The sequence below is a fragment of the Salmo salar genome, chromosome 09 (genome assembly GCF_965601325.2).
Source record: "Salmo salar chromosome 09, fSalSal1, whole genome shotgun sequence".
Classification (NCBI taxonomy): Eukaryota; Metazoa; Chordata; class Actinopteri; order Salmoniformes; family Salmonidae; genus Salmo; species Salmo salar.
The window spans coordinates 151,436,703-151,460,922 of NC_138299.1; the positions used below are offsets into that span (position 1 = coordinate 151,436,703).

General features: G+C 43.2%; 1 protein-coding gene across 1 annotated transcript in view; it reads right to left on the reverse strand.

Annotated features, from left to right (window-relative positions):
- dync2h1 (dynein cytoplasmic 2 heavy chain 1) overlaps window positions 1-24,220 on the reverse strand; it is a 328,531-nt gene that overhangs the window by 250,176 nt on the left and 54,135 nt on the right. Inside the window, exons 41-44 of the mRNA XM_082956441.1 lie at window positions 8,359-8,566; window positions 8,132-8,261; window positions 7,462-7,617; window positions 879-1,138 (exon numbers count right to left, since the gene is read on the reverse strand). Coding sequence (XP_082812567.1) covers window positions 879-1,138; window positions 7,462-7,617; window positions 8,132-8,261; window positions 8,359-8,566 — 754 coding nt within the window. The remainder of the gene's footprint in view (window positions 1-878; window positions 1,139-7,461; window positions 7,618-8,131; window positions 8,262-8,358; window positions 8,567-24,220) is intronic.

Below are 24,220 nucleotides of genomic sequence, written 5' to 3' on the forward strand. Positions count from 1 at the left end.
ACACACACACAGAAATGAACACACACACAAACATGAACACACTCACAAACACACATTAACACTCACACACACACATTAACACACACACACATTAACACACACATTAACACACACACACACACATTAACACACACACACACATTAACACACATTAACACACAAACACATTAACACACACACATTAACACACACACAATGTTGGCAGAACATAGGCTAAATGCCAAATAGATTTTCCAGACCATAACATTGAAGGAGGACATGAGTCATTAGAGGTTAGATATCAGAGGATGAAGAGGAGATGACAGAGGAAGAGGAAGAGATAGGAGGGAGGAGAGAGGAAAATTAACTCTGTATTGAAAAGTGTTGATGCCGCAGGGGTCTGTTTAACCGAATTTGTGAGAAAAACCTCAGGGCGAGGAGGGACATTTTGTGAGGGTGCAAACTGAGATAGGATAATTGGGATGTGTGTGTGTGTGTGTGTGCGCGCGCGTGCCTGAGCGCAGCAGTGGAAATTAATTAGATGTTTTTTCATCAGACAGGGATGACAAGCGTTTCCATGACGCCCTGACATTTCAGCGAGATTAGGGTTGTGGGTGTCATGGAGGGGGGTGGCTCAAGTGGAGTGTAAAAGCCAATCAGAGATGCCCTCCCTCTACTGGGTGCCCCAGGGATGACAGTAATGACTGTAGATTCAACAAGTCTCAGGCCCCCCGCCTGCCCCTCAGTCCGCTGTGCTATTCTAAGAAAGGTCACGCCTTAAATAAAACATGCCTGGAAACATACGTGTGTGTCATACCGTTCTCCCTGAACAGTAAGAGGAGGTTGTGCATGATCTGGCTAGAGTGTATTATACATCCTGTGTGTGTGTGTCCGTTTACCCCTTGCCACAGCCCTCAGGCCCCACCAGTATGAAGGGTTGTCTGTGCTGGGAGGAGAGCCAGTGGGAGAAGCAGTGCAGTCCTCTCTGCATGTCGGGGGTCTGGATGACGGGGAGTGTGTGAGTGTGTGTGAGCTCTTCCAGGCTGAGGCCGTCAGGACGTTCCAGAGTGTACACACACAGCCGGCCAGACTCAGGGTCATAGTAGGTGTCCAGGGGCTTCCTCGGGTCAGGAGGGCTCTCTCTAGCCCAGACCAGCACCTGCAGGAAATGCACACACACATATAGTGCTTTCGGAAAGTATAGAGACCCCTTGACCTTTTCCACATTTTGTTAGGTTACAGCCTTGTTCTAAAATGTATTAAATTGTTTTCCCCCTCATGAATCTACAAACAATACCCCATAAATAAAAGGCAAAATCTTTTCTTTTTTTTAAGCTAATTTATATATTTTAAAAAAAATGTAAATATCAAATAAGTATTCAGACCCTTTACTCAGTACTTTGTTTAATCACCTTTGGCAGTGATTACAGCCTCGAGTCTTCTTGGGTATGACGCTACAGGCTTGGCACACCTGTATTTGGGGAGTTTCTCCCATTCTTCTCTGCAGATCCTCTCAAGCTCTGTCAGGTTGGATGGGGAGCGTCGCTGCACAGCTATTTTCAGGTCTCTCCAGAGATGTTCGATTGGGTTCAAGTCCCGTCTCTGGCTGGGCCACTCATGGACATTCAGAGACTTATCCCGAAGCCACTCCAGCATTATCTTGACTACGTGCTTAGGTTCGTTGTCCTGTTGGAAGGTGAACCTTTGCCCCAGTCTGAGGTCCTGAGCGCTCTGGAACTTTGCCTGTTCATTTTTGCCTCAATCCTGACTAGTCTCACAGTCCCTGCCGCTGAAAAACTTCCCCACAGCAAGGATTGGCGTTCAGGCCAAAGAGTTCAATCTTGGTTTCGTCAGACCAGAGAACCTTGTTTCTCATGGTCTGATAGTCCTTTAGGTGCCTTTTAATGAGGAGTGGCTTCCGTCTGGCCACGCTACCATAAAGGCCTGATTGTTGGAGTGCTGCAGAGATGGTTGTCTTTCTTGAAGGTTCTCCTATCTCCACAGAGGAACTCTAGAGCTCTGTCATAGTGACCATCTGGTTCTTGGTCACCTCCCTGACCAAGGCCCTTCTCCCCTGATTGCTCAGTTTGGCCGGGTGGCCAGCTCTAGGAAGAGTCTTTGTGGTTACAAACTTCTTCCATTTATGAATGATGGAGGCCACTGTGTTCTTGGGGACCTTCAATGCTGCAGACATTTTTTGGTACCCTTCCCCAGATCTGTGCCTCGACACAATCCTGTCTCAGAGCTCTACGGACAATTCCTTCAACCTCAATGCTTGGTTTTTGCTCTGACATGTACTGTCAACTATGTGACCTTATATAGACAGGTGTGTGCCTTTCCATATCATGTCCAATCAATTGAATTTACCACATGTGGATTTCAATCAAGTTGTAGAAACATCTCAAGGATGATCAACGAAAACAGGATGCACCTGAGCTCAGTTTCAAGACGCATAGTAAAGGGTCTGAATATTTATGTAAATGAGGTATTTCTGTTTTTATACATTTGCTCAAATGTGGTATTGGGGGGTATTGTGTGTAGATTGCTGAGGATTTTTATTCATTTAATATATTTTAGAATAAGGCTGTAAAGTAACAAAATGTGGAAAAAGTCAATGGGTCTGAATACTTTCCGTAAGATGTTTATTAGTTGATTAATGGATGGATGGATGGCTGGATAGTTAAATGGATGGATAAATGGATGGATAGTTAAATGGACAGATAAATGGATGGATAGCTAAATGGATGGATGAACAGATGGACAAACGGATGGATGGCTGGATAAATGGATGGATAGTGAAATGGATGGATGGATATTTAAATGGATGGATAGTTAACCTGTCAAGGTATAGGGGGCAGTATTTTTGATTTCGGATGAAAAGCGTGCCCAGAGTAAACTGCCTAATACTCGTGCTCAGAGTCAAATATTTGCATATTATTCGTAGATTTGGATAGAAAACACTCTGAAGTTTCTAAAACTGTTTGAATGATGTCTGTGAATATATCAGAACTCATATGGCAGGTAAAAACCTGAGAAAAACCCAACCAGGAAGTGGGAGATTGAGAATTGTAGTTCTTCTTTTGAATCCCTATCGAAACGACAGTGTCTGTGGGGTCATGTTGCACTTCCTAAGGCTTCCATTGGCTGTCAACAGCCTTCAGAAAGTGTTTTCATCCTTCTCCTGTTACTGGGCAGAAAATAGTAGCTCAGTCAATGAGTGGACTGCCTGGGACCAGCGAGTTGTTTACTGCACGGGCAAATTTGGCATGCCCCTCCTTCTTTTTCTCCTGGAATGAATACACTATTGTCCGGTTGGAATATTATTGCATTTTTACGTTAAAAATACCCTAAAGATTGATTGTAAACAACGTTTGACATGTTTCTACGAACGGTAATGGAACTATTTGACTTTTCGTCTCTGGTACTGCGCTCGCGCGTTATGCCTTTGGATAGTGATCTGAACGCACGAACAAAACGGAGGTATTTGGACATAAATATGGAGTATTTCGAACAAAACAAACATTTCTTGTGGAAGTAGGAGTCCTCGGAGTGCATTCTGATAAAGATCAGCAAAGAGAATGTTTACAATACTAATTCAGAGTTCGTTGATGACAGAACTTGGCAGGTAGCTGTATAGCTTGCTTCGATGGCTGAGCTATGTACTCAGAATATTGAACAATGTGCTTTCTCCGTAAAGTTATTTTGAAATCTGACAAAGCTGTTGCGTCAAGGAGTAGTGTATCTATAATTCTTTCAAAACTGTTGTAAATGTTATCAACGTTTATGATGAGTATTTTTGTAAATTGATGTGCACATTCACTGGGAGTTTTGGTGGGAATACATTTTCTGAACATCACGCGCCAATGTAAAATGCTGTTTTTGGATATAAATATGAACTTTATCGAGCAAAACATACATGTATTGTATAACATGAAGTCCTATGAGTGCCATCTGATGAAGATCATCAAAGGTTAGTGAATATTTTAGCTGTACTTTTGGTTTTAATGATGCATGTCCTTGCTTGGAAAACGGCTGTGTGGATTTTCTTGTGAAGTTTATGTCCTAACATAATCAAATTTTATGCTTTCGCCGTAAAGTCTTTTTGAAATCGGACAATGTGGTTAGATGAACTTCTATGGGCTACCTGTGGGACACAGCCAGTGAAATATCAGGGCGGCAAATTCAAAACAACAAAATGTCATAATTCAACTTTCTCAAACATACAACTATTTTACACCATTTTAAAGATACACTTCTCCTTGATGAAACCACATTGTCCGATTTCAAAAAGGCTTTACAGCGAAAGCAAAACATTAGATTATGTTAGGAGAGTACATAGACAAAAAAAAATCACACAGCCATTTTCCAAGCAAGGACATGCATCACGAAAACCAAAAACACAGCTAAATGAAGCACTAACCTTTGACGATCTTCATCAGATGACACTCCTAGGACATTATGTTACACAATACATGTATGTTTTGTTCGATAAAGTTCATATTTATATCCAAAAACAGCATTTTACATTAGCGCGTGATGTTCAGAAGATGTATTCCCACCAAAACTCCCGGTGAATGTGCACATCAATTTACAAAAATACTCATCATAAACGTTGACAAAATATACTGCTCAAAAAAATAAAGGGAACACTTAAACAACACATCCTAGATCTGAATGAAATAAATAATCTTATTAAATACTTTTTTCTTTACATAGTTGAATGTGCTGACAACAAAATCACACAAAAATAAATCAATGGAAATCCAATTTATCAACCCATGGAGGTCTGGATTTGGAGTCCCTCTCAAAATTAAAGTGGAAAACCACACTACAGGCTGATCCAACTTTGATGTAATGTCCTTAAAACAAGTCAAAATGAGGCTCAGGAGTGTGTGTGGCCTCCACGTGCCTGTATGACCTCGCTACAACGCCTGGGCATGCTCCTGATGAGGTGGCGGATGGTCTCCTGAGGGATCTCCTCCCAGACCTGGACTAAAGCATCCGCCAACTCCTGGACAGTCTGTGGTGCAATGTGGCGTTGGTGGATGGAGTGAGATATGATGTGCTCAATTGGATTCAGGTCTGGGGAACGGGCGGGCCAGTCCATAGCATCAATACCTTCCTCTTGCAGGAACTGCTGACACACTCCAGCCACATGAGGTCTAGCATTGTCTTGCATTAGGAGGAACCCAGGGCCAACCGCACCAGCATATGGTCTCACAAGGGGTCTGAGGATCTCATCTCGGTACCTAATGGCAGTCAGGCTACCTCTGGCGAGCACATGGAGGGCTGTGCGGCCCCCCAAAGAAATGCCACCCCACACCATGACTGACCCACCGCCAAACCGGTCATGCTGGAGGATGTTGCAGGCAGCAGAATGTTCTCCACGACGTCTCCAGACTCTGTCACGTGTGCTCAGTGTGAACCTGCATTCATCTGTGAAGAGCACAGGGCGCCAGTGGCGAATTTGCCAATCTTGGTGTTCTCTGGCAAATGCCAAACGTCCTGCATGGTGTTGGGCTGTAAGCACAATCCCCACCTGTGGACGTCGGGCCCTCATACCACCCTCATGGAGTCTGTTTCTGACCGTTTGAGCAGACACATGCACATTTGTGACCTGCTGGAGGTCATTTTGCAGGGCTCTGGCAGTGCTTCTGCTCCTCCTTGCACAAAGGCAGAGGTAGCGGTCCTGCTGCTGGGTTGTTGCCCTCCTACGGCCTCCTCCACGTCTCCTGATGTACTGGCCTGTCTCCTGGTAGCGCCTCCATGCTCTGGACACTACGCTGACAGACACAGCAAACCTTCTTGCCACAGCTCGCATTGATGTGCCATCCTGGATGAGCTGCACTACCTGAGCCACTTGTGTGGGTTGTAGACTCCGTCTCATGCTACCACTAGAGTGAAAGCACCGCCAGCATTCAAAAGTGACCAAAACATCAGCCAGGAAGCATAGGAACTGAGAAGTGGTATGTGGTCCCCACCTGCAGAACCACTCCTTTATTGGGGGTGTCTTGCTAATTGCCTATAATTTCCACCTGTTGTCTATTCCATTTGCACAACAGCATGTGAAATGTATTGTCAATCAGTGTTGCTTCCTAAGTGGACAGTTTGATTTCACAGAAGTGTGATTGACTTGGAGTTACATTGTGTTGTTTAAGTGTTCCCTTTATTTTTTTGAGCAATTATTTAAAGAATTATAGATAGACTACTCCTGGATGCAACCGCTGTGTCAGATTTTAAAATAGCTTTACAGAGAAAGCACATTTTTCAATATTCTGAGTACATAGCTCGCCGTCACAGCAAGCTATACAGACACCCGCCAAGTTCGGGGTCACCTAAACTCAGAATATTCATTCAAGAAGAAAAAGAAGGATATTCATTCAAGAAGAAAAAGAAGGAAAGGCGCCCTCGTGGGATTGCGCATATCCAATCCCTTTGTCCACAGGCAGTCCACTGATTGACTGAGCTCCTATTATCTGCCCAGTGACAGGAGAATGCTGAAAGAACTTTCTGAAGGCTGTTGACAGCCAATGGAAGCCTTAGGAAGTGCAACGTGACCCCACAGAAACTGTAGTTTCGATAGAGAATCAAAAGAAGAACTACAATTCTCAGACTTTCCACTTCCTGGTTGGATTTTTCTCAGGTTTCTGCCTGCCATATGAGTTCTGTTATACTCAAAGACACCATTCAAACAGTTTTAGAAACTTCAGAGTGTTTTCTATCCAAATCTACTAATAATATGCATATTCTAGTTTCTGGGCCAGAGTAGTAACCAGTTTAATTTGGGTACGTTTTTCGTCCGGCCGTGAAAATACTACCCCCTACACCTCAACAGGTTAACGAGAGTCTTATCTTTAAAATGGTGTAAAATAGTTGATTGTTTGAGAAAATGAAATTATGAGATTTTTGCTGTTTTGTATTTCACGCCATGCAATTTCACTGGCTGTTGAATAGTGTCTAACGGTCACGTCCCACCTAGCCCAGAGAAGTTAAATGGATGGATAGTTAAATGGATGGATGGTTAAATGGATGGATAAATAGTTAAATGGATGGATAATTAAATGGATGGATAGTTAAATGGATGGATGAACAGATGGACAAATGGATGGATAGTTAAATGGATGGATGGTTAAATGGATGGATGAACAGATGGACAAACGGATGGATGGATGGATGGATGGATGGATGGATGGATGGATGGATGGATGGATGGATGGATGGATGGACAAACAGATGGATAGTTAAATGGATGGATAGGTAATGGATGAATAAATGGATGGATAGTTAAATGGATGGATAGTTAAATGGATAGGTAATGGATGAATAAATGGATCGATGAACAGATGGACAAACGGATGGATGGATGGACAAACAGATGGATAGTTAAATGGATGGATAAATGGATGGATAGTTAAATGGATGGATGAACAGATGAACAAACGGACGGATGAATGGATAAATGGATTGACCGCCTCGTCTTACCTCCTTGGCGAAGTCCTGTCTTGATTTGAGGTTGAGGTTCCCGCCCAGCCCTCTGATGAGACTAACCACAAACTGACCACGCTCTGTCACTCCACTCAGGTGGGACAGACCGTTCAACACCGTCCCTACCAGACTGGTCTCCACCACCAAGTCATTCTGACAGACAGAGACAGAAACAGAGACAGAGAGAGTCAGAATAGTTTTGAACACAAGATATCCAATCCACAACAATATATTTGGGGTAAAACTGATTGGCTAGAGTATATTTGGGGTAAAATTCCAATTGGCTAGAGTATATTTGGGGTAAAACTCCAATTGGCTAGAGTATATTTGAGGTAAAACTCCAATTTGCTAGAGTATATTTGAGGTCAAACTCCAATTGGCTAGAGTATATTTGAGGTCAAACTCCAATTGGCTAGAGTATATTTGAGGTAAAACTCCAATTGGCTAGAGTATATTTGAGGTAAAACTCCATTTGGCTAGAGTATATTTGAGGAAAAACTCCAATTGGCTAGAGTATATTTGGGGTAAAACTCCAATTGGCTAGAGTATATTTGTGGTAAAACTCCAATTGGCTAGAGTATATTTGTGGTAAAACTCCAATTGGCTACATTAATCCAGTTGATGCTATTGATTATGACCAGAAGAGGGCAGTGTCAGTATGTATCACCTGTTTAAGCACCCAGTCAAGACCTCTGTGAAAGTAGTCTCCCATCCAGTTCTCCAGGTTACTGCGACACTCATCAGGCTGACCCTTCAGCCACGACTTGACCAACGCACTCACATCTGTGTCCTCATCACTACAGAGAGAAGAGAAGGGTTGGAACATGACTAAAACATGAATGGAGGTTAACCCATCAAGGACCACACATACAAAACACACACATACACACCAACCTGAGAAAAATCATGCCCATGCGTGAGATTGTGGCTGGTGAGGCACAGCTGAGGTCGTGGGTCTCAAAGACAAAGTTGACGTTGGGTCCAAACTGGATCCTCTCTCCACTGGGCATGGTCAGAAGACGGTTGTCATCCAACACCGAGTTCAACGATTCGATCCACTCTGGGTCTATGTCCCCGTCACAGATGATCCACGAGCTCACCTCTGGAACACACACAACAGCTAACATCAGGGCACTCCCCTTCAATATTGCAAATAGACTGTAGCTTCCATCAATGTAATTTGCCTGAATAATTTCCAAGCCCCATACAGTTGAAGTCGGAAGTTTACATACACTTAGGTTAGAGTCATTAAAACTAGTTTTTCAGCCACTCCACAAATGTATTGTTTAACAAACTATAGTTTTGGCAAGTCGGTTAGGACATCTACTTCGTGCATGACACAAGTAATTTTTCCAACAATTGTTTACAGACAGATTATTTCACTTATAATTCACTGTATCACAATTCCAGTGTGTCAGAAGTTTACATACACTAAGTTGACTGTGCCTTTAAACAGCTTAGAAAATTCCAGAAAATGATGTCATGGCTTTAGAAGCTTCTGATAGGCTAATTGACATCATTTGAGTAAATTGGAGGTGTACCTGTGGATGTATTTCAAGGCCTACCTTCAAACTCAGTGCCTCTGCTTGACATCATGGGGAAATCATTTAAAGTTAAAGCTTGCCAAAACTATAGTTTTGTGGAGTGGTTGAAAAACAAGTTTTAATGACTCCAACATAAGTGTATGTAAACTTCCGACTTCAACTGTACACACACACAACAGTTCAAAAGTTTGGGGTCACTTAGAAATGTCCTTGTTTTTGAAAGAAAATTAAAAAAAATGTCCATTAAAATAATATCAAATTGATCAGAAATATGTTGTAAATGACTATCGTAGCTGGAAACGGCAGATGTTTTTATGAAATATCTACATAGGTGTACAGAGGCCCATTATCAGCAACCATCACTTCTGTGTTCCAATGACAAGTTGTGTTAGCTAATCCAAGTTGAGCATTTTAAAAGGCTAATTGATCATTAGAAAACCCTTTTGCAATTATGTTAGCACAGCTGAAAACTGTTGTCCTGATTATTAAAGAAGCAAAAAAACTGGCCTGATTTAGACAAGTTGAGTATCTGGAGCATCAGCATTTGTGGGTTCGATTACAGGCTCAAAATGGCCAGAAACAAAGAACTGTCTTCTGAAACTCGTCAGTCTATTCTTGTTCTGAGAAATGAAGGCTATTCCATGCGAAAAATTGCCAAGAAATTGAAGATCTCATACAACGCTGTGTACTACTCCCTTCACTGAACAGCGCAAACTGGCTCTAACCAGAATAGAAAGAGTGGGAGGTGCACAACTGAGCAAGAGGACAAGTACATTAGAGTGTCTAGTTTGACAGACGTCTCACAAGTCCTCAACTGGCAGCTTCATTAAATAGTACCCACGAAACACCAGTCTCAACGTCAACAGTGAAGAGGCGACTCTGGGATGCTGGCCTTCTAGGCAGAGCTGCAAAGAAAAAGCCATATCTCAGACTGGCCAATAAAAAGAAAAGATTAAGATGGGCAAAAGAACACAGACACTGGACAGAGGAAGACTGGAAAAAAGTGTTACGGACAGACGAATCTAAGTTTGAGGTGTTCGGATCACAAAGAACATTCGTGAGACGCAGAAAAAATGAAAAGATGCTGGAGGAGTGCTTGACGCCATCTGTCAAGCATGGTGGAGGCAATGTGATGGTCTGGGGATGCTTTGGTTGTGGTAAAGTGGGAGATTTGTACAGGGTAAAAGGGATCTTGAAGAAGGAAGGCTATCACTCCATTTTGCAACGCCATGCCATACCCTGTGGACGGCGCTTAATTGGAGTCAATTTCCTCCAACAACAGGACAATGGCCCAAAGCACAGCTCTAAACTATGCAAGAACAATTTAGGGAAGAAGCAGTCAGCTGGTATTCTGTCTATAATGGAGTGGCCAGCACAGTCACCGGATCTCAACCCTATTGAGCTGTTGTGGGAGCAGCTTGACTGTATGGTATGTAATAAGTGCCCATCAGGCAATCCAACTTGTGGGAGGTGCTTCAGGAACATGGGTTGAAATCTCTTCAGATTACCTCAACAAATTGACAACTAGAATGCCAAATGTCTGCAAGGCTGTAATTGCTGCAAATGGAGGATTCTTTGACGAAAGAAAAGTTTGAAGGACACAATTATTTCAAATAAAAATCAAGATGGCGTAGCAGTGCAGACGTGTTTTGTTCGTACTTTTGTAGTTTTCGTATTTTTTGTATACATTTCAAATTTTATTTTCAATCTCTTTTCCATTTTAATTCAATTATACCTTCCGGTAACCTGCCTCACCCAATGTGATACGGAACCGCTATTATTTTACATTTTTAGACCTTACAGCAAGAACCACCTAGCCATCAGAAGCTAACCAGCTACAAGCTATTTAGTCATTGTTAGCCACTGCTAGCGGCCTTTACCCTTCTGCACAGATACCAGACCTTTTTTTTGCCTGGATAATACTTGCCAGCCTACCAGTATCGGACTGTTTCTCCACTACTACGCCGGATTCCTGCCGTAATCCCAGGACCATTACTCCTGATCTTCACAGCTAGCTAGCACCCACCGAGTTACCTAGTACCGAAGCTATCCCTGAGGCCCACCTCCAGGCCTACTCAGTTGTTAACCCGGATTCCACCCAAACACGGCTAGAACCCACTACTCCACCGGATCCTCGCCGTAAGCTCTGGACCTTGGCACCGGATCACCGCTGCTACCGAGTGGCTATAGTGGCTAACACCCCTGCCCCAAAGCTAACACCAGTTAGCCGTGAGCCAGGCGCATCTCCCGGCTAGCAAATTAAATTACTACAATACCTCTTTCGCCATCTGGCTTGGATCCTTGTCGACACGGCGCCGCGCCGCGCCGCACCACCACGACTGGTCTGCCGACGAATACTCCATCCGCTGTGCCTTCAACCGGCCTCCGTCGGAGCAGATGCTTCTACTAGACCCAGCTACTAACTTTAAACGCCGTGTCGCACGCGTGCTAGCGGAGTAGCGACTACTCTGCGGCTTCCCTGTCCCATCTATTGCTGCCCCCTGGACCCTATGATCACTTGGCTACATAGCTGATGCCTGCTGGACTGTCCATTAATCACGGTACTCCATTCTGTTTATTTTTTGTTTATCTGTCAGCCAAAGGCCACAAACTCAGGCTCTGTGTGTAGTTAACCGACCCTCTCTGCCCAGTCATCGCCATTGTTGTTGTTGTTTTAGCTGATCAGCTGTTGTTGACTTACCCGTTGTTGTCTAGCTTGCTCTCCCAAATTTTCACCTGTGATTACTTTATGCCTCGCTGTATGTCTCTCTCAAATGTCATTATGCCTTGTATACCGTTGTTTAGGTTAGTTATCATTGTTTTAGTTTACAATGGAGCCCCTAGTTCCACTCATCATACCTCTGATACTTCCTTTGTCCCACCTCCCACAAATGCGGTAACCTCACCCATTATAACCAGAATGTCCAGAGATACAACCTCTCTTATCATCACTCAGTGCCTGGGCTTACCTCCGCTGTACCCACACCCCGCCATACCCCTGTCTGCACATTATGCCCTGAATCTATTCTACCACGCCCAGAAATCTGCTCCTTTTATTCTTTGTCCCCAACGCTCTAGGCGACCAGTTTTGATAGCCTTTAGCCGTACCCTCATCCTACTCCTCCTCTGTTCCTTGGGTGATGTGGAGGTAAACCCTCATTTGTTGACTTCTGTGATCGAAAAAGCCTTGGTTTCATGCATGTCAACATCAGAAGCCTCCTCCCTAAGTTTGTTTTATTCACAGCTTTAGCACACTCCGCCAACCCGGATGTCCTTGCCGTGTCTGAATCCTGGCTTGGGAAGGCCACCAAAAATTCTGAGATTTCCATACCCAACTAAAACTTTTTCCATCAAGATAGAACTGCCAAAGGGGGAGGAGTTGCAATCTACTGCAGAGATAGCTTGCAAAGTTCCGTCATACTTTCCAGGTCTATACCCAAACAGTTCGAACTTCTAATTTTAAAAATGAATCTCTCCAAAAATAAGTCTCTCACTGTTGCCGCCTGCTATCGACCCCCCTCCGCTCCCAGCTGTGCCCTGGACACCATTTGTGAATTGATCGCCCCCATCGAGCCTCAGAGTTCGTTCTGCTAGGTGACCTAAACTGGGATATGCTTAACACCCCGGCAGTCCTACAATCTAAGCCAGATGCCCTCAATCTCACACAAATCATCAAGGAACGCACCAGGTACAACCCTAAATCCGTAAACATGGGCACCCTCATAGACATTATTCTGACCAACTTGCCCTCCAAATACGCCTCTGCTGTTTTCAATCAGGATCTCAGCGATCACTGCCTCATTGCCTGTATCCGCTATGGGTCTGCGGTCAAACGACCACCCCTCATCAGTGTCAAACGCTCCCTAAAACACTTCTGCGAGCAGGCCTTTCTAATCGACCTGGCCCGGGTATCCTGGAAGGATATTGACCTCATCCCGTCAGTCGAGGATGCCTGGTCATTCTTTAAAAGTAATTTCCTCACAATCTTAGATAAGCATGCCCCTTTCAAAAAATGCAGAACTAAGAACAGATATAGCCCTTGGTTCACTCCAGACCTGACTGCCCTTGACCTGCACAAAAACATCCTGTGGTGGACTGCAATAGCATCGAAAAGTCCCCGCGATATGCAACTGTTCAGGGAAGTCAGGAACCAATACACGCAGTCAGTCAGGAAAGAAAATGCTACCTTTTTTCAAGCAGAAATTTGCATCCTGTAGCTATAACTCAAAAAAGTTTTGGGACACTGTAAAGTCAATGGAAAACAAAAGCACCTCCTCCCAGCTGCCCACTGTACTGAGGCTAGGTAACACGGTCACCACCGATAAATCCATGATAATCGAAAATTAGCTAGACAATCTGGACCCTCTCTTTCTAAAACTATCCACCCCTATTACCAGCCTGTTCAACCTCTCTTTTGTATCGTCCGAGATCCCTAAAGATTGGAATGTTGCCGTGGCCATCCCCCTCTTCAAAGGGGGTGACACCCTAGACCCAAACTGTTACAGACCTATTTCCATCCTGCCCTGCCTATCTAAAGTCTTCGAAAGCCAAGTTAATAAACAGATCACTGACCATTTCGAATCCCACCGTACCTTCTCCGCTGTGCAATCCGGTTTCCGAGCCGGTCACGGGTGCACCTCAGCCACGCTCAAGGTTCTAAACGATATCATAACCGCCATCGATAAAAGACAGTACTGTGCAGCCGTCTTCATCGACCTGGCCAAGGCTTTCGACTCTGTCACCGTATTCTTATCGGCAGACTCAATAGCCTTGGTTTTTCTAATGACTGCCTCGCCTGGTTCACCAACTACTTTGCAGACAGAGTTCAGTGTGTCAAATCGGAGGGCATGTTGTCCGGACCTCTGGCAGTCTCTATGGGGGTACCACAGGGTTCAATTCTCGGGCCGACTCTTTTCTCTGTATATATCAATGATGTCGCTCTTGCTGCGGGCGATTCCCTGATCCACCTCTACGCAGACGACACCATTCTTTATACTTCTGGCCCTTCCTTGGACACTGTGCTAACAAACCTCCAAACGATCTTCAATGCCATACAACACTCCTTCCGTGGCCTCCAACTGCTCTTAAATGCTAGTAAAACCAAATGCATGCTTTTCAACCGTTCGCTGCACGCACCTGCCCGCCTGACTAGCATCACCACCCTGGACGGTTCCAACCTAGAATATGTGGACAACTACAAATACCTAGGTGTCTGGTTAGACTGTAAACTCTCCTTCCAGACTCATATTAAACATCTCCAATCCAAAATCAAATCTAGAATCGGCTTTCTATTTCGCGCCGCCAAACATACCCTTGTAAAACTGACTATCCTACCGATCCTCGACTTCGGCGATGTCATCTACAAAATAGCTTCCATTACTCTACTCAGCAAACTGGATGCAGTCTATCACAGTGCCATCCGTTTTGTTACCAAATCACCTTATACCACCCACCACTGCGACCTGTATGCTCTAGTCTGCTGGCCCTCGCTACATATTCGTTGCCAGACCCACTGGCTCCACATCATCTATAAGTCTATGCTAGGTAAAGCTCCGCCTTATCTCAGTTCACTGGTCACAATAACAACACCCACCCATAGCACACGTTCCAGCAGGAATATTTCACTGATCATCCCCAAAGCCAACACCTCATTTGGCCGCCTTTCATTCCAGTTCTCTGCTGCCAGTGACTGGAACAAATTGCAAAAATCGCTGAAGTTGGAGACTTTTATTTCCCTCGCCAACTTTAAACATCAGCTACCTGAGCTGCTAACCGATCTCTGCAGCTGTACATAGTCCATCTGTAAATTGCCCACCCAATCTACCTACCTCATCCCCATACTGTTTTTATTTTATTTACTTTTCTGCTCTTTTGCACACCAGTATTTCCACTTGCACATCATCATATGCTCATTTATCACTACAGTGTTAATCTGCTAAATTGTAATTATTCGCTCCTATGGCCTATTTATTGCCAACCTCCTCATGCCTTTTGCACACACTGTATATAGACTTAATTTTTTTCTACTGTGTCATTGACTTGTTTATTGTTTACTCCATGTATAACTCTGTTGTCTGTGTCACACTGCTTTGCTTTATCTTGGCCAGGTCGCAGTTGTAAATGAGAACTAGTTCTCAACTAGCCTACCTGGTTAACCTCTCTAGGGCCGGTGGGACGAAATCGTTTATTTAAATTGTTAATTTATCTAACCACACTGTCCGATTTCAAAAAGGCTTTACAACGAAAGCAAAACATTAGATTATGTCAGCAGAGTACCCAGCCAGAAATAATCAGACACCCATTTTTCAAGCTAGCATATAATGTCACAAAAACCCAGAAGACAGCTAAATGCAGCACTAACCTTTGATGATCTTCATCAGATGACACACCTAGGACATTTAGGACAAATTTAGTAAATTCACCGGAAGTTTGCGGTGGGTGTGCTAGTTCTGAACGTCACATGCTAATGTAAAAAGCTGGTTTTTGATATAAATATGAACTTGATTGAACAAAACATGTATGTATTGTATAACATAATGTCCTAGGGTTGTCATCTGATGAAGATCATCAAAGGTTAGTGCTACATTTAGCTGTGGTTTGGGTTTATGTGATTGTGACTATATGTGACTATGCCATTGAAACACACAGGGGCTTATTAATGTTTCGGCACTTCCTATTGCTTCCACTAGATGTCACCAGCCTTTACAAAGTGTTTTGAGTCTTCTACTGTGAGATCTGACCGAACAAGAGCCTTGGAACGGTGATGGCCGATTAGACTCTGGCGCGCGAGGTCATGTTGGGTACCCTCGTTCCAATACGTTTTAAAAGAGAATGCATTCGTCCACCTTGAATATTATTCATGTTCTGGTTAAAAAAGGCACTAATGATTTATGCTATACAACGTTTGACATGTTTGAACGAACGTAAATATATTTTTTCCCCTCGTTCATGAAGTGAAGTCCGGCGGGCTTAGATCATGTGCTAACAACACGGAGCTTTTTGGACATAAATGATGAGCTTTTTTGAACAAAACTACATTCGTTATGGACCTGTGATTCCTGGAAGTGACATCTGATGAAGAGAATCAAAGGTAATGGATTATTTACATAGTATTTTCGATTTTAGATCTCTCCAACATGGCCGTTAGTCTGTATCGCAAAGCGTATTTTTCTGGGCGCAGTGCTCAGATTATTGCAAAGTGTGATTTCCCAGTAAGGTTATTTTTAAATCTGGCAAGTCGATTGCGTTCAAGAGATGTAAATCTATAATTCTTTAAATGACAATATAATATTTTACCAATGTTTTCTAATATTAATTATTTAATTTGTTGTGCTGACTTGACTGCCGGTTATTGGAGGGAAACGATTCCCTGAACATCAACGCCATAGTAAAACGCTGTTTTTGGATATAAATATGAACTTGATAGAACTAAAAATGCATGTATTGTCTAACATAATGTCCTAGGAGTGTCATCTGATGGAGATTGTCAAAGGTTAGTGCATCATTTTAGCTGGTTTTATGGTTTTGGTGACGCCTGTCTTTGAATTGACAAAACATTACACACAGCTATTGTCAATGTACTCTCCTAACATAATCTAACTTTATGCTTTTGCCGTAAAACCTTTTTGAAATCGGACAACGTGGTTAGATTAAGGAGATGTTTATCTTTCAAAGGGTGTAAGATAGTTGTATGTTTGAAAAATTTGAATTTTTACATTTATTTGGTTTCAAATTTGCCGCTCTTGAAATGCACCTGCTGTTGATAGGGTGCACCACGGGTGGCACGCTAGCGTCCCACATAGCCCCAAGAAGTTAACGAGAGTCTTATCTTTAAAATGGTGTAAAATAGTCATATTTTTGAAAAATTGAAGTAATAGCATATCTAAGGATTTGAATAACGCGCCACAGGATTCAACTGGCTGCTGAGTAGGTGGGACGCAAGCCCATAGAGGTTAAACTCACAGACACCATTCAAACAGTTTTAGAAACTTTAGGGTGTTTTCTATCCAAAGCCAATAATTATATGCATATTCTAGTTACTGGGCAGGAGTAGTAACCAGATTAAATCGGGTACGTTTTTTATCCGGCCGTGTCAATACTGTATAATATTGTATAACAGACATTATATGCTAGCTTGAAAAATGGGTGTGTGATTATTTCTGGCTGGGTACTCTCCTGACATAATCTAATGTTTTGCTTTCGTTGTAAAGCCTTTTTGAAATCGGACAATGTGGTTAGATTAACGAGAGTCTTGTCTTTAAAATGGTGTAAAATAGTCATATGTTTGAGAAATTGAAGTAATAGCATTTTTAAGCTTTTTGAATATCGCGCCACTCGATTCCACTGGCTGTTGACTAGGTGGGACGATTTCGTCCCACATACTCGAGAGAGGTTAAAATGGTGTCATAGGGGCTGTTTCGAAGGGTTCAAAAGGTCAGATCTTTTCAAAACTTCATGTGTGTGATTAGGCAACCCTCATGAACTGTTCTCCCAACAGAAAGTTCTCACACACACACACACACACACACAGCAAGGATGGAGTCACAGTGCGGGGCGTAAATACAGACAGAGCCTGCAACGGCATTACCATAATCTCTAGGCTGTGCCGAGTTCAACGAGATGCCCCGCTTGACCGTAGCTCGCTCAGTCTGAGCGCAGCGATCGTGGAAAAAAAGAAGAGCCAAAATGAAGCCTGGCCCTAAATTTCAGGTGCTTTTGGGTGACAGCGGGAGAACCGTTAGGGTTAGAACCACAATTCGACCTCAGAAACGTTCCTGAGGTCCTCCCAATCTGTACAAGCCTAACCTTGACCATGTGGCATTAACCCTTAACAGTGAAAAGAAGGTGTTTACATCAAGCAGTTTGCAATGACTTTTCTCCCCATAGGAATACATTGCCTGCTCCCCTAAATTCAACCTGAAGCCTATGTGGGTTATGAATGCCTTATGAACCTGTCTTCGATGACAATTCATAAGGCCACAATGAGGTCTACCTGTGTTGATTCTAAGCTTCCTGGAGCAACCGGAAGTGGTTAAATTCACCCTAAAGGTGTTTTGATGTACCAAACCTGCAGTTTGTGAAAATCACTGCATTCAACCCTGTGTAAATCAGTCAATTCTTAGCATAAAGACTTTAAACTCAGGATTCTGTAAAAGCCTACCCCAATGAGGATATGTGATTACTTTTAGCTTCCTGTGCCAACCGGAAGTGCCTTAAATTGGGGTCAAAGGGGCTGTTTCGAAGGGTTAAAAAGTCACATCTTTCCAAAACTTCAAATGTGTGATGAGGCAACCCTCATGAACTGTAAATCAGTCATTTATCCCATCAGATTTCGAAGAAAAACTCACACACACACAAGCAAGGATGGAGTGACACAGTGTGGGACTTAGAGACACACAGAGCCTGCAATAGTTACCTTTATTCAAACTGTCAAAGAACCGTCAGACCTAGAGCTCTGAAACTTTAGAAACCCGTTCTAGAGCTCAAGTCAATAGTGTGTGGTGAGTTATGTGGCTCTAGAAGGTTCTCCGACCGAGAAACAGCCTCGTACATTTGCAATAACTTCAATTCATTTTGACCATTACGAAAATGATGACATTTAGAAAAGTCCCAGAGTCACAAGACTAGGTGCATTGAAACCGCCTCGGCCCATAGAGACGGACCCCAACGTTTCTGTCCGATAGCTCATTCAAGGACCCCGTAGCAACGCCCGGAAAATTTGGATTTTCAGCACCAATTAAGGTTGCTGCTCGGGCTCCAAATCGAGCCGAAACTTGGGTTTCGGGGTCGCCTCAGCTAGGCCTACACATAATGTCAGAACTGGACCCGCAGCTAGAACGTACCTACGTGTTTTATGTTTTTATTATGGTTTAAACAGAAGGCGCTGTGAATTTTGGGCCTGCTCTGAAATATGTGATAGTTGGCTTCTAAACGAGTTTGAAAAAGTGGGTGTGGTGTCAGTTCAGTGTCAGAATGAAATCCAATTGACTGATGGACGGTAACTTGCTGGCTGACTTTTGTCCATTTGCAATATGTTTAAACAGTGATAGACCATCACCAAATTGACATTCTGAAATCAACACCAACGAGCGATGGAGAGGAACCAGAATAACTGCCCGGCCATCCCGAGTTCATCGAGCCAGTCAATTTTGCATTTCTGCAGTATTTTTGAGCATGTCAAATTCGTGATGGTAAATGCCCATTGAAACATATTGCAAATGGACAGCCGTGCGCATGGTGATTGGAATGCGTTACCAGGAGCACATTTTTAAAATGACAAATAGACCATCTAGGTTGATTCATGGCTTAACATAGGGCTATATATCATTTGGGCAGTATAAATGCCATATGTGCATGGTTCACTGACTTTTGGGTTTGGAAACCGACTTCCTATGATCGTACATGGCAAATGGACATAACACCCTGATTTGGCACTTTCAATACTCTCATATTGCATTTGGACATTTCTTATGGCATTTGGCAATGGTTCACTGACTTTTGACTTCCTATAATATCATATTGCAAATGGACAAAACATCCTGATTTGGCACATTCAATACTTTCATATTGCATTTGTACATTTCTTATGGCATTTGGCAATGGTTCACTTACTTTTGACTTCCTATGAAATCATATTGCAAATGGACAAAACATATGCCTTATGCACAATTTAAAAAATGATGACAATAAAATATGACAAAAGTATGTTCATACAGTTCTTATACATGTATAATTGCCCAAAAAAATCTAAAGAATTTCGAAAAACGGTCCAGAAAGCACTTTTTTAAGGGGGTGATAAGTTTTTGAAAGAAAATTTACATTTTCAAAATTGTACTCTTGGGTCTTGACGTGTGTTACATTTGCTGTGTGACACTTGGCATTTGCCATATGGCATTTGCAATCAGTTTTGAATTAAACAACATCCATTTGAGTGGTATTGTACATCGTGTATATGTTTCGTACGGTGCCAATAAGATCCCATTCATTTTTGTCAATTTCAGGGGGGTGTTCCCTTACAGTGAAATGCTTACTTACGAGTCCCTAACCAACAATGCAGTTTAAAAAAAATAATGAAAAAATGAATACGGAAGAATAAGAAATAAAATAACAAGTACTTAAAGAGCAGCAGTAAAATAACAATGGTGAGACTATATACAGAGGGCTACTGGTACTGAGTCAATGTGCGGGGGCACCGGTTAGTTGAGGTAATATGTACATGTGGGTAGAGTTATTAAAGTGACTATGCATAGATGATAACAAGAGAGAGTAGCAGCGGTGTAAAAAAGGGGGGGGGGGGGGCAATGCAAATAGTCTAGGTCGCCATTTGATTAGGTGTTAAGGAGTCTTATGGCTTGGGGGTAGAAGCCTCTTGGACCTAGACTTGGCGCTCCGGTACCGCTTGCCATGAGGTAGCAGAGAGAACAGTCTATGACTAGGGTGGCTGGAGTCTGACAATTTTTAGGGCCTTCCTCTGACACCGACTAGTATAGAGGTCCTGGATGGCAGGGAGCTTGGCCCCAGTGATGTATTGGGCCGTTCGCACTACCCTCTGTAGTGCCTTGCAGTCGGAAGCCGAGCAGTTGCCGTACCAGACAGTGATGCAACCAGTCACAGGATGCTCTCGATGGTACAGCTGTAGACCCTTTTGAGGATCTGAGGACCCATTGCAAATCTTTTCAGTCTCCTGAGGGGGAATAGGTTTTGTCGTGCCCTCTTCACGACTGTCTTGGTGTGTTTGGACCATGTTAGTTTGTTGGTGATGTGGACACCAAGGAACTTGAAGCTCTCAACCTGCTCCACTGCAGCCCTGTCAATGAGAATGGGGGCGTGCTCTGTCCTCTTTTTCCTGTAGTCCACAATCATCTCCTTTGTCTTGATCACGTTGAGGGAGAAGTTGTTGTCCTGGCACCACACAGCCAGGTCTCTGACCTCCTCCCTATAGGCTGTCTCGTCGTTGTCGGTGATCAGGCCTACCACTGTTGTGTCATCGGCAATATTAGATAACAGTGTTGGAGTCGTACCTGGCCGTGCAGTCATGAGTGAACAGTGAGTACAGGAGGGGGCTGAGGGGCCCTGTGTTGAGGATAGCATTCTCACATAGGTGTTCCTTTTGTCCAGGTGGGAAAGGGCAGTGTGGAGTGAAATAGAGATTGCATCATCTGTGGATCTGTTGGAACGGTATGTAAATTGGAGTGGGTCTAGGGTTTCTGGGATAATGGTGTTGATGTGATCCATGACTAGCCTTTCAAAGCACTTCATGGCTACAGGCGTGTGCTACGGGTTGGTAGTCATTTAGGCAGGTTACTTTAGAGTTCTTGGGCACAGGCATTATGGTGGTCTGCTTAAAACATGTTGGTATTACAGACTCGGACAGGGAGAGGTTGAAAATGTCAGTGAAGACACTTGACAGTTGGTCAGAGCAATCTCGCAGTACACGTCCTGGTAATCGGTCTGGCCCTGCGGGCTTGTGAATGTTGACCTATTTAAAGGTCTTACTCACATTGGCTTCGGAGAGCGTGATCACACAGTCTTCCGGTACAGCTGGTGCTCTCATACATGTTTCAGTGTTATTTGCCTCGAAGCGAGCATAGAAGTAGTTTAGCTCGTCTGGTAGGCACGTGTCACTGGGCAGCTCTCGGCTGTGCTTCCCTTTGTCGTCTATAATGGTTTGCAAGCCCTGCCACATCCAACGAGAGCGGGTGTAGTACGATTCGATCTTAGTCCTGTATTGACGCTTTTCCTATTTGATGGCTGTTCGGAGGGCATAGCATGATTTCTTAAAAGCTTCCGGGTTAGAGTCAAGCTCCTTGAAAGCGGCAGCTCTACCCTTTAGCTCAGTGCGGATGTTGCCTGTAATCCATGGCACTGTGGGGACAATGTCATCGATGCACTTATTGATGAAGCCAATGACTGATGTGGTGTACTCCTCAATGCCATTGGAGGAATCCCGGAACTATTCCAGTCTGTGCTAGCAAAACAGTCCTGTAGCTTAGCATCTGCTTCATCTGACCACTTTTTTATTGACCGAGTCACTGGTGCTTCCTGCTTTCATTTTTGATGGAAGCAGGTATCAGGAGGATAGAATTATTGTCAGATTTGCCAAATGGAGGGCGAGGGAGAGCTTTGTATGCGTCTCTGTGTGTGGAGTAAAGGTGGTCCAGAGTTTATTTTATTTTATTTGGTTGCACATTTAACATGCTGATAGAAATTTGGTAAAACTAATTTAAGTTTCCCTGCATTAAAGTCCCCGGCTACTAGGAGTGCCGCCTCTGGGTGAGCATTTTCTTGTTTGCTTATGGTGGAATTCAGCTCATTCAATGCTGTCTTAGTGCCAGCCTCTGACTGTGGTGCCATGTAGACAGCTACGAAAAATACAGATGAAAACTCTCTAGGTAGGTAGTGTGGTCTACAGTTTATCATGAGATACTCAACCTCATGCGAGCAATAGTTCAAGACTTCCTTAGATATTGTGCACCAGCTGTTATTTACAAAAATACATAGTCCGCCGCACCTTGTCTTATCAGACGCCGCTGTTCTATCCTGCCGGTACAGAGTATAACCAGCCAGCTGTATGTTGATAGTGTCGTCATTCAGCTACGACTCCGTGTAGCATAAGATATTAGTTTTGAATGTCCCTTTGGTAGTTTAATCTTGCGCGTAGGCCATCTATTTTATTCTCCAAAGATTGCACGTTTGCTAGCAGAATGGAAGGAAGTGGGGGTTTATTCGATCGCCTACAGTGGCTTGCGAAAGTATTCACCCCCTTGGCATTTTTCCTATTTTGTTGCCTTATAACCTTGAATTAAAATTGATTTTTTGGGGGTTTGTATCATTTTATTTACACAACATCTTCTGGCCACTCTTCCGTAAAGCCCAGCTCTGTGGAGTGTACGGCTTAAAGTGATCCTATGGACAGATACTCCAATCTCCGCTGTGGAGCTTTGCAGCTCCTTCAGGGTTATCTTTGGTCTCTTTGTTGACTCTCTGATTAATGCCCTCCATGCCTGGTCTGTGAGTTTGGTGGGCGGCCTTCTCTTGGCAGGTTTTTGTGGTGCTATATTCCTTCCATTTTTTAATAATGGATTTAATGGTGCTCCGTGGGATGTTCAAAGTTTCAGATATTTTTTTAATAATGGATTTAATGGTGCTCCGTGGGATGTTCAAAGTTTCAGATATTTTTTTTATAACACAACCCTGTTCTGTACTTCTCCACAATTTTGTCCCTGATCTGTTTGGAGAGCTACTTGGTCTTCATGGTGCCGCTTGATTGGTGGTGCCCCTTGCTTAGTGGTGTTGCAGACTCTGGGGCCTTTCAGGACAGGTGTATATATACTGAGATCATGTGACAGATCATGTGACACTTAGATTGCACACAGGTGGACTAATTATGTGACTCTGAAGGTAATTGGTTGCACCAGATCTTATTTAGTGGCTTCATAGCAAAGGGGGTGAATACATATGCATGCACCACTTTTCAGTTTTGAATTTATTGAAAAAGTATTTTATTTTATTTTACTTTACCAATTTGGACTATTTTGTTTATGTCCAGTACATGAAATCCAAATAAAAATAAATTTCAATTACAGGTTGTAATGCAACAAAATAAGAAAAAAGCCAAGGGGATGACTACTTTTGCAAGGCACTGTACGAATTCTCAGAAGGTAGCCCCCTTTTTCTCCGCCTTCTCTTCACACAAATCACAGGGATCTGGGCCTGTTCCCGAGAAAGCAGTATATCGTTCACGTCAGGCACGTCAGACTCGTTAAAGGAAAAAAAGGATTCTGCCAGTCCGTGGTGCGTAATCGCAGTTATTTTTGGTCATAAGAAACGGTAGAGGCAACATTATTTACAAAATAAGCAAAAAAATAAGTTACAAAAAACGCAAATAAACGAACAAACAAACACAATCGGTTGGTAAAACGTCTGCCTTCTTCTCCGGTGTCATTATTACCTCATGTATGTTTTCATGGAAAACAAGGACATTTCTAAGTGACCCCAAACTTTTGAACGGTAGTGTGTGTGTGTGTATGTATGTATGTATGTATGTATGTATGTATGTATGTATGTATGTATGTATGTATGTATGTATGTATATATACACACAATTTTCTAAGAGTATTATTATATTACTGATTGATTAACTGTGACTTTTCAGATCACCCAGCAGTGCTATTTGCAGAGTTAGCTACAGGTAAATGTTGCAATTCTTCAGC